A 17269-nucleotide genomic window follows, 5' to 3' on the forward strand; every position below is an offset into this window, starting at 1 on the left:
AAGCTGGTTTTGACTTTTGTTTCCATTTCCCCTGTTGACTTTTTAAGTTTGCCCTTGAAAATCCTATGGACTTAAAATTGGGCTGTGAATATACCTCAGTTCTTTCAGCTTTCCTGAAAACTATAAAAAATTGTTCCTTCAACATGCTGCAGCAGATCTATCATGACTCTAGAAAAGCAACTTTGAAATTATAGATGCCAAATGTCAGGATATAGTTCTTCAACTTAAATGCTTGTTAAAAAGCTGTGTTTAAAAAAATGTGCATTAAAAAAATCCTGTGCCTTTTGGCATTTTATAACTGAAACTAGGACACTTCCTTCTCTTCTTGTATGGTCAGTGCTGTGCCATCAACTCTAGTATATTTTTTCATTTACCTTCAGCGTTCCTCTCACTCTCACAAGTCCTGATGCATGGCTGTGCACAGGGGCTTATCAAAAGGAGCACAAGTGCTTTATCTAAACTGGGTTCTGCTGCTTACACTTCATCAGTCCTCCCTTTCTGGCTTTCTCTTTCCTCATCCCAGGCAGGCTAGTTACACGTATGTGGCTGGTTTCGAACTCCAGTGCAGGGACTTAGTAGCAGGATTCACTACTATTTTTAGGGGTCTTAGCTCTAGGCAAAGGTATCTGTGTGCTCGCTGCTGTGTAAAGACAGCAAATTCACAGTTCCTCTGCCAAAGAAGCTAATGGATTGTTAATCGCCAATTTGTATACTGATTTTAAAGCCTTAATCCAAAATACATAATCCAGAGCTAACCGATGTGCCTCACTAAATGCCCAAATGGGGATCTGAGCATATTTTTTGGGGAAGATAACTGTACTTTTTTGAAAGATGGCAGTTCTGTCTCGCCAGTGTATTTACTGCTTGCAGTCTAATAATACCTTGGATAATGTTTGCATTACAAATGGTTACTGATCTTCTTTGCTTCTGAAAATTTGTTGAGCTTTTTTCTGTGTGGGTTGCCAGAGGGTTGCAACAGAAAGTTTGTATTTTCATATTCAGTTTTCATTTCTTAACTCAGTGCTTCACATCTTCCAACTGTGGTAACTTTCTGCTGGTGATCATATCCTTTCCTGTTAACAACTTGTAATTGTATTTGTCATCTTCCTCCCTTGTCTTCATGAGTACCATTTAAAAGGATTTTTTTTCTCTAAGATTTTAATAATCCTGGTTTTTTAAATCAAAATTGGATTCTGCTATTCAAGCCCTTCTTTTACATGTAGGTTTTACAACAGATCATTCCTAAGAAGAAACGTAGGGCTCTATGTTAATGTAATTTACAGTTTGCAGGGCTATTTTTTTCCTCAGGTCCAAAAAAAGACCCCTGATGACAGAAAACTATGTGTAAATTTGCATAATTAAAAAAATTACTCCCTCTCCTTACCTGCAGGGGTACTTTGTGTGACCAGTCTGGCCTAAAGCGCTTGCAGAAGAGATGTTCATCCAGATAGCTGCATTAGTTGCCTCTGCTTGTAATATTTTTTGGCAGTCATGACAAGAACAGGTAGAGAAACTATCACTAACATCTTTAGCCATATGCAGTGCTCCAACCTCAGTGCCTTGCCATGGACCACACTTGTTTTCAGCAGAATGAGTTTATTATGCAGCATGTGCTCAGATTAGTTAGTCTAACTATTTCCTGGGGTGTTGTACCTTGAAATGAATGTTGGACATGGAGTATTTATAGTATTTATCTGTTTTCCCAGAAGTCATGTTTGGGTAATAAAAATGCCCAATGGAGGGGAAATGCTTGTAAAACTTCATTTTTGCCTGTTAGTAAGGTGATTTTTTAAAAATACGAATTATATAAAATATCTCAAAGGGTTTTGTAGATCATTAAACTCCTAAATGTATCTTAAAACACTTGAAAATTCATGTGGGCCATTTTTTGGAGAGATTTTAGAAAAAATTCTTTGAACAGGTAAAATTTTGCAGGTTGTGTTTTATTTTGTTTTGTTTTTAAATATTCTGATCTTCAAGGGTCTTATGATATTTTAGGCACCTGAAACTGTTTCCATGTAGCTCATACCTAGCAGGACTATGCGTACATTTTGTTGCTTCCTCAGCCTAAGAGGTGTTCATTAAAATAAAGCAAAAGAAAATTGGTTTATTAATTCTGACTTGGATTCCTCCTTAACAGTACTAGCGTAGTCTGAGAATCCAAAATTACTGAAGGCAAAAGCTTGACCAGCAAACAAATTGCTTGCAAACAGTTACACATACCAAAGTTCATGTTTTCTTAAGGACTGTGTCTAGTTCTGCAGTTGAATTCCTCTTGGAGACAATCTTGGGCATAAAATGGTGTGAGCAGTATGGGCTGATGGGTGACTGGCAACTAGTAGTGATGCCACTGATTTTTCATGTGGGACATCTTGGTGAAAAAAAGCTCTCCTCCAGTAACTGGAGAATGTTTTTGGTCTTTCAGCCAAAAGTATTCTTTTTTTTTCTCTTTTTTTTTTTTTTCCTTAAGAATATGCAATTGCAGGGTTCTGCAAGTCCAGTTGTTCAAAGAATTGATTCAGATCTGGAGCAGACTTGTATTTCAGGCAGCAGTGGGATTCTTTCAGAGCTTTGTCTGGCAGAGCGCTTCCCAGCCTCTTTTGCTTTGCTCAGGGTTAGTGACTGCTGTGGAGAGAGGCTGCAAGAGGTGGCACAGAGCCAGCTATCCTCCTTCCAGCCACAGCAGCAGATGTTGTACATATCTGAGTCCCTCGGATTTGGGTGGTTCTTTCACTATATCATTGAAATTGGTTCACTGCACTTTTATGATTTAGATCTATAGAATGAATTTTTAATGGAGAGGTTTTTTTACTTTTTGATGGACTCTGCGGTAATGAACCTACTTGTCTGTTGTCTCCAAAATACTTTAGAGGCTGTTTTTTCTCTCATAGTATCTTAGATCAGCAACCCAAAGATTTCTTTCTTGTAGAATAGATGATACTTCCAGATGCGCTTTCTTACAACGCCTTTTTACCTTCCTCTTCATCCTCTTCGCTTCTTCCTTTCCCCCTCCATAGATCCAGTCAGCTGAAATATACATGTGGGTACTTGAGCTTGGATGTTGGTGTTGATGGTTGTCTCCTGAGTCCCAGGGATGACCTGAAGTCTTACGGGTCTTGATCTTCTCCTGCCAGAGGCTGAAGAAAGAGTCACCGAGTTAGAGAACCTTGGATATGGACATGGTTTCCTCTTCTAAGCCAGCCTCCTTCTGCATGCTGACAAGATAACGGCTTTGTGGCATACCTGCAGTGAGGCCAGCAGAAGGAAATAAGCTTTTTTCTAAATGAGTAGGAGTTTCTAAAAATGGAAATTTTGGCCTACTAGAACAAAAGACAGCTAGGTCTTGAAAGAAATTTCAGGAGGATCCCTGCAATGAATACGGTTTGGAGATGGTTCTGGCTACCCTTTAGTGAAGCTGAATCTCATTAGCACATAGACAGGATGCACACATTACTTTGGTGCACTCTTTTTCTTGAGAAGTTTATGTAAACTTAGCAATTAGATGAGCTTCAGATATGCTATCTGAACAAAAACTATGTCAATGCAATCTAATTTATATTAAGAGATGAGACTTGTCTCTGCTGACTGTGAACAGAGGCTGGTAGCTCTTGAAATATTTTGAATGTGCGGTTTGTCTTCTCAAGCAGTGCTTGAGAATTCAGTCAAAAGCCAGTGCAAAAAGCTATCTGATACAAGATGATGTCATGCTGTTTATTTTGTTTTATGTCTTTTCAGTACTGCAACTGAACAAGAGAATTGATGTATATGTAATTGCACTAAAACAACCTTGTAGTTGAGGGAGTTTGGGAGAAAAGAGAGAGGCTGGGCAGAGGATGTATGGTTAAGAGCAGAGTTGATAAACCGATAGAGATTAAATAATGAAGGCATTCTGAGCAATATGCAGTGATAGCAATCACTGCTACAATTACAATTGGAGAGATGAATTCAGAATTAAATGTATTTGCAATAAGGAACTTCTTCAAAATGAAAAAAAACAACCAAAAATCAAAAACATACTCAGAGAGCTTTCTGTAAAATTGAGAATACAGGAGAGCATTTGTATCAAAGGAGCAATAAAAAACGCAACCCAACAGTTCCACCAAAATGTTTGTGAGAAAGGAGGATAATGAGGTGGCTGAAGAACAACTTAGTTTTACCAAAAGCAGAGCATAAAAAGAAGTATATGAAACACAACCCTTAAAGAATGGCAAACTCTTACCTGAGAGGCTTAATAATAACTATACGTTTCATCTCTATGATGTATATGTTATCTTTTGAAGGCATAAACCATTGAAAAAATCAAGACAAATTAGGCAAAGGTTAATACTTACGGTTGCGGTCTCTTGCCCTTGTGCTGCTTTTAGATTATCACACTGTTGTTTTTCTTGGACAATTGACTTGTAATACAGAGTGCAAAATAAAAATGTCCACATCTTTTATTATAGTTGGGCTGCACTGTAGGTGATGGAAGTCTGTCCCATCCAGGTGTGCACAAAATGCGGCTCTCAGAAGGAGTGTGTAGACCAAGCTGGACCTAGAGCCCTCTCTGCTGGATGACTGCGAAACAACACTTCAAACAGGAAGAAATAAGAATTCTGATGTAGAAAAGAAAATCTGAGAAGCTAGTGCAAGGAATCTAGACATAAACCACAAAACTTAGGTAGTTGATCTCTTCCTATTATAAGCAGATGAAAAACCATACATTTATTGCATAAAATGGCCTTCTTATTAAATCATCAGGCGATGTCTTTTAATGATATTTCTTTTCTTTTGAGCACATACAGTATCAGAGGGGAAAAAAGGATCTAACATTCTATCTTAGAAATTTGAAAAATTCATAATGTCTGTGCCAAAGAACACTGTGCAAGTAAAGAATTTTAAAACCGTGTATAGCATAGGAGGTGTAAATGGGTACTGTATTTTTGTAGTAATGCCCCAAAGAAATTAACACTTACTGTAGGACCTGTAGCAATACGTGGAAAACATGCTGTTCCAAGACAAAAGGACTTTTTAAAAAAAGACACTTGTATCAACCTTTTGTGTGTCTGTTTTAAAATAAAATATATTTTCCAGTAAAAGAGGAAACCCTATCACAGTAATTAAAGTCCATATCTTACTCCTAAAGTGAAGGCAAACACAGACTTCTTGAATTTTTTTCTTTGAAAAAATTTGACTAATAGAAACCGGGGAAAGGAGAGATGCAGACAATAATTGGATTGCCCCTTCATTGCCAGCACTGAGAGATCCACTAAAACTGTGCAGCTCCCTGAAGTCCAACTGTTTGGAACTGGTGCTGAAGTGTGTATGTGTGAGCACACATGCACAGCTTTCATGTGGTTTTTTTTAAGCCAAAATAAGTCCACTGGAGATAAGAGGGATCAACTGTGAATAAACTCATGAGGAGTGTTTTCTCTACCTTCTTCCATGGTCTTTTAAAATGTGATAGCAGCTGAAGACACTCATGACTTATCTGGCCACAGAAAATTCATGTAGGGACAAGAAAAAACAAGGTTTGTGTACACTTTTGGAAACCTTTGGAATCTTGCATGCATGGAAAACTATAGCAAACCAGTTGTTGAACCTCTATTAAACTTGGTTTCCCTCCATTTCTATGTGTGGGAGAAAGATGTTCTGGAAATGTTTGATGTTCTGTAAAGTGCTCATTATGAAATTTTTCTTTTCCTTTTTTTTTTTTTTTTGAGTCATCAATTCACTTAACAGTAACAACTTGATTAATGGCATTTTAGTGGAGACGGTGTGGTGGGATTGCCTTAGCATTTTTTTCCTACTTTTTTCCAAGCAACAATGACATAACCACTTGAAAATTGTTTAGATTAAAAGTGGTGTAAGAAGTGTAGAGTAGTAAGAGACAGAAGATTTTATGGCATATTTTTGTTCTGTAAGAATAAGTCCTGTGAGGTATTTCTGGAAAAAAAAAAAAAATTAAGCCTGTCCAGGTAATCAAACTAACCAGTATGAATTTATCATGTTGTATCACTCACTAGGTGTTGTGCAAGGCAGTAACAGCATTGTGTAAAGGACTGTGAATCTGTTCTCTTGAAAAGGCAGGAACAATGCAAATGTACTCTGAAGGATGCCTTTTGAATTTGTGCTCTTGCTTTACCTGTTTTTTCCCGTCATCTGTTGACCCAGCTAATTCTAATGGTAGCATAAACAAAGAAATTTTAAAAGTATATTTATAGAGGTAGTTGTGAAACTATCTTGGTAGTATTTATTTTCCACAGGAGAGTAAATGCAAAAACATTACATTGCCATTTTTTCCTCTTTCATATCTCTCAAGGTGTTTTCTTAAATATTTTTTAATAAGAAACAAAGTATTTTGTATATAGTTCTACAATAGAATATTAGGCTGTAGAATGTTAGGCAACTGTCTAATGGCTTGTTTATATACACATATATCTTCTTAATAGAGTGATAAATGTTATCTAACCTGTAGTATCACAGAATCACAGAATGGTAGGAGTTGGAAGGGCCCTCTGGAGATCATCTAATCCAACCCCCTGCTAAAGCAGATTAACCCAGAGCAGGTCACACAGGACTGCATCCAGACGGGTTTTGATTATCTCCAGGGAAGGAGAATCCACAACCTCCCTGGGCAGCCTGTTCCAGTGCTCTGTCACCCTAAAAGTAAAGAAGTTTTTTGCTCATGTTGAGGCGGAACTTCCTGTGCTCCAGTTTGTGCCCATTGCCCCTTGTCCTGTCACTGGGCACCACTGAAAAGGGCCTGGCCCCATCCTCTTGACACCCGCCCTTTAGATATTTATAAGTGTTGATAAGGTCCCCTCTCAGTTTTCTCTTCTCCAGGCTAAAGAGCCCCAGGTCTCTCAGCCTTTCCTCATAAGAGAGATGCTCCAGTCCCCTCATTATCTTCGTAGTCCTCCACTGGTCTCTTTCCAGTAGTTCCCTGTCTCTCTTGAACTGGGGTGCCCAGAACTGGATACAGTACTCCAGATGTGGCCTCACTAGGGCAGAGTAGAGGTGGAGGAGAACCTCCCTCAACCTGCTGGCCTCACTCACTTTTGAATAAGTATGTTCACTTTTGAATATGTTTAAGGTACATGATAAGCATATTGTGAAGACTATAGAAATTTTTGGTGTTAACCTGAGAGAGACCTCAAAGACATTTGGAGATCTGTCAGCATTGATGGTGGAGTGGAAGCAGTGCAGGTGTGATGCTAAAGGAGAGCTGTAACATCTCTGTGGAGTCACCATCCAGTGGCTGTAGTGTGAAACAGATGTATGGATTTCATAGGTCATCTATGGAAGAGGCTCCTCTGACATTCCTTTTTTTCCCTATACAACTATCAAAGGTCTGATCCTGACCATCAGTCCTGCCTGATTGTAGCTACCACAGCGAAGTGAAACTTCAGCAGCCAGAGTGCTTGATATTAGTGTGCTAAAACCCTGGAGCCCTGATCATGTTTCTTCTGTAAAGGCATCCTCTTTCTTACAATAGCATGGGTAATGTCTGAAGATGTTTTAGACAGACAGACCTCAATGAGAAGCAGCTATTTGTCAGTCTCTGCCAATCCACAAACTGGATTGAAGTGTTAAGCATTCTGTGACTGTCCACATGACATACTAAATACTTTTAAATGTCTTTTCTGGATGCAATAAGGAAATGCAGTAAGTCTGTACAGATTTTTCGAACTGTAACTGAATGTGAGTTTGAAAAAGAAAATAAGTTGCATTGAACTTGCTACAACCATGTTTCTATTGACTGACTACATTAGGTGCTTGACCAGGCTGTTTGACTATAAAAGGATAGCGATGACTTTATTGCACCACGGAGTTCTGTTAAAAATTCACATGAACATCTGACATAACCAAGATCTTGAAAAATTTCCAGATATTAAAAAAGCGTATTTGCACTGAAAATGAACATTATCCATGCTTTGTGTTTAGAAGACAGCCAGACAAATAAGTGAATGAGAATATACTTACTGCTGCTCTCTTCTTTAGTTGTAACTTAATAATTTTGCAGGTAATACTCTTGCAGTGTTAGAAGGCCATAACCCATTCTGTGCTGGGACAGAGTTGTTGTACTATACAGGCCTGTTCTCTTATGACTCAATAAAAACTTTTTCCAAAATCATTCCATAATTGTTAATTCTGTTTAATATTAAACAGTTTTTCTGATACTGACTTTACCTGTGCTATATTTTGCTGCACAATTTTCTTAAAAGGAGTATCTCTCATATATATGTATACATGTTTGTTTTTTTTTTTTTTTTCAGGGCATGGCTTTTACGTTGGAGGAGAGGCAACAGTTGAATATTCATGGATTGTTGCCACCTTGCTTTCTTGGTCAAGATGCCCAGGTTTATAGTGTTCTTAAGAATTTTGAAAGGCTGACATCTGATCTAGACAGGTAAAGTATGGCTATGAAACTTTATCCTAGTTATCAAACCATGAATCCCTTATTTGGTTTTTTTTTTTTTTTTTTTGATTTGGTGTTTTGTTTGTTTGTTTGGTTTTTTTTATGGTAGTTCAGTTTAAATTTTGTGGGTTTTTTTGGAGCTGTGGTGGTTGATGATGGGAAATCATTAAGCTAAATAAGTACTTTTGCTAGAATGCTTTCTTCAAAAAATCAACTCCCAATTTTAAATTGTAGTTTTCCAGTGCTGTTCACATGAACTTAATATTTCAATAACCGAATGATACATAGGTCATCAGAAGCAAATGAACTGGTGTGAATCTAAAAGTTAGTAATGTCTTTACATGAATATAGATACATATGCATTAAACCAAATATATAAAATTTATAAAATATTATAAAATTAATATGTAATATAGTTTTTTTAAAAATAAAAAAGCTGGGGAGGGCTTTGAACATTTATGAATACTCAAATGTTGTTGTTTTCTTTTTTTCTCTAGGTGTATTATAGGCCCTAGAACAAAACACTATTCCTTTATTTTTCCCGCTGTGCCTTGTTTTTCTCTGTCGTGGGTTGTCTTGTTATTTGTATGTAAGACATGGCTTTCAGATACCTGCCTGTTGGTGGCAAGGCTTTTTTCTAATTTAAAACAGCCACAATCTTTGTTTTTTATGGAGGCAGAATAGGATGAGCACAGCCTTCCTTGTAAGTGAAGAGCGTGTGATGGTGGTGTCTTTTCCAGGTTAACTGTCCTCCAGTGCTCTCGGGGAGGGCATTATCAGTTATCACAGAGCAGTAGCTTCCCAGGCTAGAATGTTTTAGTCTGAGTCTCTCTGCAAGTAGCAAAGTGTCAAACTTCATGGAGACCCCTGCTTCAGCCACTGATGTTACCATAGGAGAAAACCTTCTGTCCCCATCTCCTACTGCCTTGACGTAGTCCCTTCATGATACAGCTCCTTGTTTCATGTTTCTATTTAAGGCTGCTTCATTTTTTTTTTGTTTCTACTTGAATTGGTGGGATTTCTATTCACCTGTAACTTAAAAGCAGGAAGAAAAAAGGCCTTTTACGCTGTTGTTGTGTGTCTTAACTTTTACTCCTACTTCAGGTCATAGGAGAAAAGCACCTGTGTTTCTCTAAACACCACGAATTGAAAGTTAGGTGTCTAGCTATGTGAAATTCAAGAGGAGAATTAGCAGTATTTCCAAATCTTAATTCTTTAATTTTTTTAGTAAAAAATTGTGGATATTTAAATGTCTCTTTGCCAAAATGAAAAATTTCTGTAGGAAAGGAAAAAAGATATAATCTATCAATATTAGAAGTCTGAATGCTGTGACATTTGAACCACAGTAAAAACACCATATACTGAAGTTTTGATCACAATGTGAATCATCAAATAAAAATAACTGTCTCCAAGTATTGTGGGAATACTTTGCAGAAAACCTGCTTTATCATGTTAAAAGAAAGAAAAGAAAAATCTGTCTTGAGGGTGGGGGAGGAAAGGAACTTTTTAAAAAAAATAATACACAAGTATAAATAAATATAAATATGTTTACAAATAAATGTAAATAAAAGGTTTTCCAGAAGCCATTTGCTTCAGATATTTTTCTCCAAATCTATCCCTGTTAAGCTTAATGTCTGTATATAAGTAATTAAACAAAACCTCAATATCATTATTACACACCTATGAATCTTCTTTTGCATTTTTTCTTTTCCAAATAAATAGTTGGGTAATGAATAAATTTGTTTCCTGCTCCTGTGACCAGACATTCTTAAAACAGAAGCACAAACATTATAGTATTACATCCATGTGTCTTAAGCATTAGACTGTATCTTGCTATTTTATACCATAAAGCCAGTTTTTAGTATGATGCCTTTTTTAGTATAAAAGTTATATGGTACTGTGCAGCTTTGCAGTACAAATTTGTTGTTGTTTTTTAATGACGTATTTCAACTGAAAAAACTAGTAAGTCTTTGGTTCATAAAAATAACTTGAAACTATTAAAAGTTAGGCTTTTTTCTCACTAACGTGATCATTAGTCAAAATACTTCAATTAAGAATTTAGTAATTAACATAAGAAAAAAATTTAGCTGCGTTTACTTCCCAGTCTTAGTCGTGGCATATGGCAGTGGTATTTTCTCAACCATAATTTTTGGTCCAGGTATTTGCATTTCTTCCCCTTATAGTCTGAATAAACTGCGTGGCTCCATTTATAATGCTAGAGAAGCTGGGCTGGAGTCTCCGTCCTTGGAGATACTCAAAACCTGACTGAACAAGGTCCTGGGCATCCTGCTTTAGCTGCCTCTGCTTTGAGCAGGGGGGTGTATGAGGTGATCTCCAGAAGTCCCTTCCAACCTTAGCTAGCCTGTGATTTCATAACGCAGGCCCATAGCAGTTAAGAAATAAGCTTTCAGGGGTAATCTGGGATCAGTGCAAATTTGTGTAAATTAAATCAGTTTGGCCCTTAAGCACTTAAAATGATATAAAACCACAAATATCCCCCCCCAATGAAACTGTTTCTTTAAGAAATCATATTTGTATTCTGTGTGAACACCCAGCAGGCCTAAATTGACTATTCATGTCATGCTGTGCTTTGACAAAATGTATTTTCATCATATATTAGCGGGGCATTATATTGCTGTGGTGTTTTCTCCAGTTTTTAGCAAAAAAAAATAATTTGTGCGTTACTTGTGTAGGTTTACATTTAAGACCACTGATTGAAAGACTTGATAATATTTGCATGAAGAAGATGCTTCCTTTGGAGACCATCAACGATGACATCTTAGGCTCCTTTGCAGAGATAAAACATTTGTGTGAACTGAGTGTGCAAAAACTTGTACATGCAAAATGCAATTTACAGCTGTGTTTATAAGTGTCTGACAATTTTATTGAAGTATGTCAATAGAGATCCTTCTCTGAGAACATGCGCATTTCATGTGTGTGAGCTCAGTCCCTCAAGGCAATATGTGAACTCTCCTGTATTTATACTTGTATCAAAGCATTTTAAAGGGAAGAATGACTGTGATCATGCTGCAGTCACTCCTTGAATACCTTCACTGATGGAGAATGCCGGAAGACATCGACAATTTTAGCTGGAACTTGAAAGAAAATCTCAAGTGGTCCCTGGACAGTCAGGTGCTCAATGACAACCTTGCATAAGAGCATGCAGCCTTCTACTGAATGAAATGTACTTATTCTAGAATAAACCCCATTTCTTCCAGTATGTATCTGGCATAGTCTTTGCTCCCATAGAAGCAGTTATTCAAAAGAGATGAAGGGAAGCTGTTGTTTTTCTCCTAGAGCTTGGATTTGATAGTGGGTGTATGCCTGTGCGTTTTATGTCCAAGTACAAAAGATTAAGCATTTGAACGTTGCAGAGGTGGAAGCTGTTAAGTACGTGAGGCAGAAAGGTATTGTCTGATGAAACATTAATGCTGTGTATGACAGCATCTTACACTAGCAGGATTGCAGCTTGCCCTGGTTTTGATTGGAAAGAGGGTGTGTGTAAATTCATAAAGCTAAGCTGGTAGTACCATGGCATGACATGTTTTGGCATGGCTGAAACTCCTTTGCTGACTTGCAGCGTGGAATTGGTGTGCTCTGAAATACCAAGAGCTCATACATGAAATGAATATGAAACAGCAGCAAATATATTGCCTGGTATGCTTGGCAAAAAAGGAAGCCAATAACAATAACAAATAATTCTATTCCTCTGACTTAATTTGGAAAAGCTGCGATGGATTCTGCAAGTAATTTAATCTTTTTTTTTTTTCTCCCCTGTATGTTCTTAATTATCTGTCTTCTTGCTCTGTATTGACACTGAAATCATTGCCCCTGACACAGCCTCATCTTCTGTCTGGGCTTTTCTTTCTTCAAAGAGTCACCCTGGTAAAATGTTATAATGGATGTATGATGATGTGTGATGTGTGATTAGAAAAGGTGCCACCAAATCACTTTTCCTGAGAATGCTGTGTTACTTTGTTTTTTCTTAAAGTTCTCTGTCTTTAATAGCATTTCTGATAGATACTGATAATGCAAAGTAATGGAGCTAAGTATCTTACACAGGTTAAAAAGAATAGCATTTCCTTGCACTTTCCTTTATTTGCTCTCGTGTTTTGCAAGATAAGAGCAAATAATCTTTGCATTTGTTTTGTTTTGGTTTTTTTTACCATTCCATTTCACCTTGTAACTTGCATGCCAGTGATAGTAGGGCCATTTATCCTAAGCAATCACCAGTAATTTTCTGGTAGTTATATCAGGGTTTTTTGGGGGTTTTGGACAATATTTGGTTTATATCCTTTTGTTGCTACTGTATTTCATATTCTAGCAGACTAGCATGAAAAGTTCTTAGGTGATGTAAAGGAAAGGGAGAAAAGTGACATACTGAAATTTGGATGCTTGGCAATCCTCTCTGTCTTATTTGCCAGGCCTTGGTGTTCATCCTCTGAAACTCTTCCCTGAAATCTTCATTCAAGACTCCTTGTCTGAGGACAGATGATATTTGTCTCCCTTTTTATAGCACAAATGATTGTTCTCAGTGTTTTATTACTTGTTTTCACTATGTTTTCAATTACATGTGGGCTTCAGTAAAAGATTCCATTAAATTTTAAATATATTTTTCTTTAAAACACAATGCTGGGAAACGCTTTATGCTTTTAGTTGTGTTTACTTGGATGTTGCTAGAAGATGCAAACTTGTCTAATGCGTTATAAGCAACACCACTTTGAAGATGAAGCATTTTTGTTTTTTTCCTTAAGAAAGAATTTTTGAGAAAGTTGATACCCCTAAACAAGTTACTATGCCAAGAAAGAAGAGCTATTTTTTACATGCCACTGGAAAGTAGCCTTCTGATCAAAACTGCACTTCTCTAGAAATATTTTTCACTTTATAATAATATTTCTTATGCTGATTTGGATGTAGTAAAGTATGTAATATTTGAAAATATGCATAAGTAGTATGCAGTTATTATCTTTGCAATTTCTTTAGCATATCCTGTATATACAAGTGGCATGATAAATGCAAATAGGAAAATAAAACTCCAATTTAATGCTACAGTACAGTATAAACAAAAGGGAGAGTTTTAGCAAATTGTTTTTTGATTTGAAGCCCTTGAGGAAGCCTTTTGCTAAACTTTTAATTTCTTTTGTAAAAGATTTCTTTACCCCATTTAAAATGCAGGCTTGGTCTGAGTAATAAGAAAGGGAGATGAAAAGGTATTTTAAAGTCTTAAGTAGCCACATCTCATTTTAAATGAAAGTGATAAAAAGAAAAAAACCCCATGCTGGCAGCTCCTTCAAAACATAGGGATGCGGCTTGTGTGAATGCGTGCAGTCTCCAGTATGGAGCAGGCCAGAGTACACATAATATTCTCTAACACCACTTTCAGGATCCTCTGGAAACAAAATGAATGTCTTCAAATGTATTTACAGCTATAGGTGAATGAGCTTGTGTTTCAGTGTAAATGTTGGGATAATCATCCTCAGGAGAAAGGTTTTAATAAAGAAAATTCTTTAAGAATTAAAGGACATTGAAAAATATGCTGTATCACAATGAAATACTGGGAGAATGGAAGGTTAGTAGGGAAACGTAATAATATGAAAGAAAATTAATATGTATGTATGTTTGTAGCTGAGAACTACAAGTGCTGGATATAATTTAGCCTTGGAGAACTTTCAAAACTAATATGTGTGATGGAAGGTGGTTCAGGATGCCTCATGGTGATGGTATTTCTTCAACTCTGTGTTTTCTAGATCTTTGTCTGTTTAGGGTCTAAAGTACCCATAGGGACACAGGGGGAGGGACACGGTTTTGCTCCACTTCTGTCACTTCGTGACAGTCACCGGCTGCCAAACTGGCCACGCTAGCCTTCCTTATAGGGCTTGTTAGAGGTTTATATAGTGGATTACAAAAGAAATGCTTCCCTGATATACAAGGATATAGAAGCTGAACTTGAGTGAAACAAATGCAGATTTACTAAACTGTTCGTTGTTAGATAATTACCTGACTATATTTGTGTCTTCCTAAAGTATGAATTAGATTTTATTGGTGCATGCGATGCATGAGTATGCTGCAGAAAAGTTCATGTAAATAGTACTTAAGCACACAAGCCTCCAGCCTTTTGGAATGAATGTGTTGTATACATTTCTTCAAGACTTGTATAATAAAATGATGGGCATATTAAACATTTTTAGTATAAGTAATTAATAATCCATTGTAAAATTAAAAAACCCTTACATAAATTGTAGACATAAGTTAAAGTTTTTATGTGAACCTATTGGTATAGTAATACTTAACGTTACTAAAACTAGTGAATAAAGGTGTGGTATTTAGGATCATCAAATTCCTAAACATTAAGTGTTCACGAAGTGGCCAGACTCATACCCGTGTGAACTAGTATAACTCGAAGTCACTCGTAGACTTACATAATCTGTCATACTCAGCACTGAAATTTGGCTTCCTGGTTGGGATCTTGAAGCAGTAGTGTATTTATTCAACATTAGGCTGATGGTAGTCAAAAGTAGATCAAGCTAAGCATGAACTTTTTTTTCACTCTCATTTCTCTGATTTTTTTTTTTTTTTCCTCATTGGTTTTATTTTTAAATAAATATAAAAATTCTTCAAATACAATCAAAAATTCATTTCCATTAGGAGATAAACCACTGCAGATTTCATTACAAACAGACTTCAGGGATGAAAGGCCATATGTTTATGCTTTGTTTTTGAAAGCTTTGTCCTACAGTGTTCAGGTGTAGTATTTATTTGAAGTATTAATTCAGATTTAAGTTAAATTTCTATTGAGGCAAGAGCAGCAAAAGCTAACATTTTAGTTTCATTTTTTTAGGCAAGAGAGTAAGCTTGTTTAAGCTTTATTTAATGATGGTCTCACTTCAAGTGGAACAACTAATGTGTATGGATTAGGTTCTGACAGGCCAAATACTCAGTTGTAGCATAGTGTTTATACCTGAGAGAGATTAGCTTCTATGAAGAGTTTGTCAACTTTGTGATGGTTTCAGCTTCTCTCTGTCTCAGTCCATTTGTTATTCTTTGTGTTGGAACCGTATGTGCTACTAATAAGACAAGGAGTAATTTAAATACTCTCAACAAGAAAGTTGCTGCTATAGAACAAACATAGCTTTAGTTAATTATGTAAACACCTTTGAATTTCTAAATTTACTTTATATGTTCACTTGATGTCTGTCTAATTATATGTAATTCTCCACAGATATATTCTACTAATGAGTCTTCAGGATCGAAATGAAAAGCTTTTCTATAAAGTGCTGACTTCTGACATTGAAAGGTTCATGCCTATTGTTTATACTCCCACTGTGGGACTGGCTTGCCAACAATATGGTTTAGCATTTCGGAGGCCAAGGTATGTAAGTTTATACTTCAAATACAAGTAATTGTATCATATTTTCCTTTTGGCAGATTTCTGCAGAGGTTTTCTAACATAGCTGAACGTGAGCCAAAACTGCAATAATTGAGATAATTCAACTTACACTTTTGGTCTATGTTAAACAATAATTTGTATTGCATTAAGACAGCAAATGGTTGTTTTAATGTATTAAAACATGAGCACATTTTTATTCACATTAACTGACTTTTTTGGAGTCCTAGCTGTGTCTTACAAGACCAGAGAAGAATGGACCCGTAGTCTTAGATTTGTCTTAGCCAGCTGAAGAGCATAGACTTTAACTTATATAAATATTTACATTATAGGTATTTTATACATACATATATAAAAATAATAAGTATACAAACTCACGATACATTATATATGTACCTACAGACATCTTAAAAATAGTCAGTAGTCATCAAAGCACCTGTCTCAATGCTTATTAATTTGTTGTTTCATAGGTTGGTTATGGAAGTGCTTTTATTCTGGAGACAGTATCTGTATTTCTAGAGTGATGAGGAAGTGGCATGAAAGAAGGATAGATGCTTCTGTTTCACTGTGCCCGTTGAACATCAGCCCACAAAGTCTGAGATTTATGGTGGTTGCTGTTTGAAAACCTTGTGTATACCAGTGCCTTCAAGTGCAAACTGGAACAACACTTTGGAGCCTTCTGTACAATTTTCTGACAAAGGGAGAGATAAATGAGTTGTACGTGCATAGCTCTGTTAACAGAAATAGGTTTTTTACAGTCAAGGCATTGATTGAGAGTCAGAAGCTTGCAAGATTAAAGGGAATATATGACTGACTGCTCACATAGTCTGCAGCAGGAGGTATTTGAGGGAGAAGACTTATGGCTTCAAGGTTTTGTTGTTGTTAATGTAAAAATAATTTTGCCCTTGTGACTGACAGAATGAGTCAGGACCATCTGGCCAACTGCAGAAAACAAGAATTCCCACTCCTATACACATTAAAAAGTTCAAAAAGACCTCAAGAATGCTTACTTAAACCTGTTTAATGATCTGTGGCTTTTAGGTGCCTCCCCTAGCAAGAGAAGTCATCTTCTTTTTTCCCCTCAGCATTACCACCATGGTGATTTTATTGGCCTTCCAGGAAGTGCTAAATGTGTCTGGAAATTAAGTCTTTTCATAAGCTGATCTCATTGCTGCTTGTTTTAATATCCATTGGCGTGTAAGATATTGCACAAGGAGCACCTCTGCCCAGGCATGCACTTCTCACTTTCTTCCCAGACCTGTGGGGCACCTGTGGAGAAAAAAAACCCTGTTAAATTAGACAACAGTTCATCTGAACGTCAGACTGCAACTGGTGAGACACAGCTTGCAACAGCAATTGAAGCAACCCACCCGCTCCCTTTAGAGATTTTCAGACTCCTGAATTCCATTCTTCAGTTTGTTCCTAAGCACACTCAAGACATGGGGAAAAAACTGATTTGGGAGGTGGGGACAGGGAAAGGAAAC

General features: G+C 36.7%; 1 protein-coding gene across 1 annotated transcript in view; it reads left to right on the top strand.

Annotated features, from left to right (window-relative positions):
- ME1 (malic enzyme 1) overlaps positions 1-17269 on the top strand; it is a 184229-nt gene that overhangs the window by 41196 nt on the left and 125764 nt on the right. Inside the window, exons 2-3 of the mRNA XM_086461433.1 lie at positions 8259-8392; positions 15621-15770. Of these exons, the coding sequence (XP_086317559.1) occupies positions 8259-8392; positions 15621-15770 (284 nt within the window). The remainder of the gene's footprint in view (positions 1-8258; positions 8393-15620; positions 15771-17269) is intronic.

Source organism: Leptosomus discolor, chromosome 2, assembly GCF_034619465.1.
Source record: "Leptosomus discolor isolate bLepDis1 chromosome 2, bLepDis1.hap2, whole genome shotgun sequence".
Classification (NCBI taxonomy): Eukaryota; Metazoa; Chordata; class Aves; order Leptosomiformes; family Leptosomidae; genus Leptosomus; species Leptosomus discolor.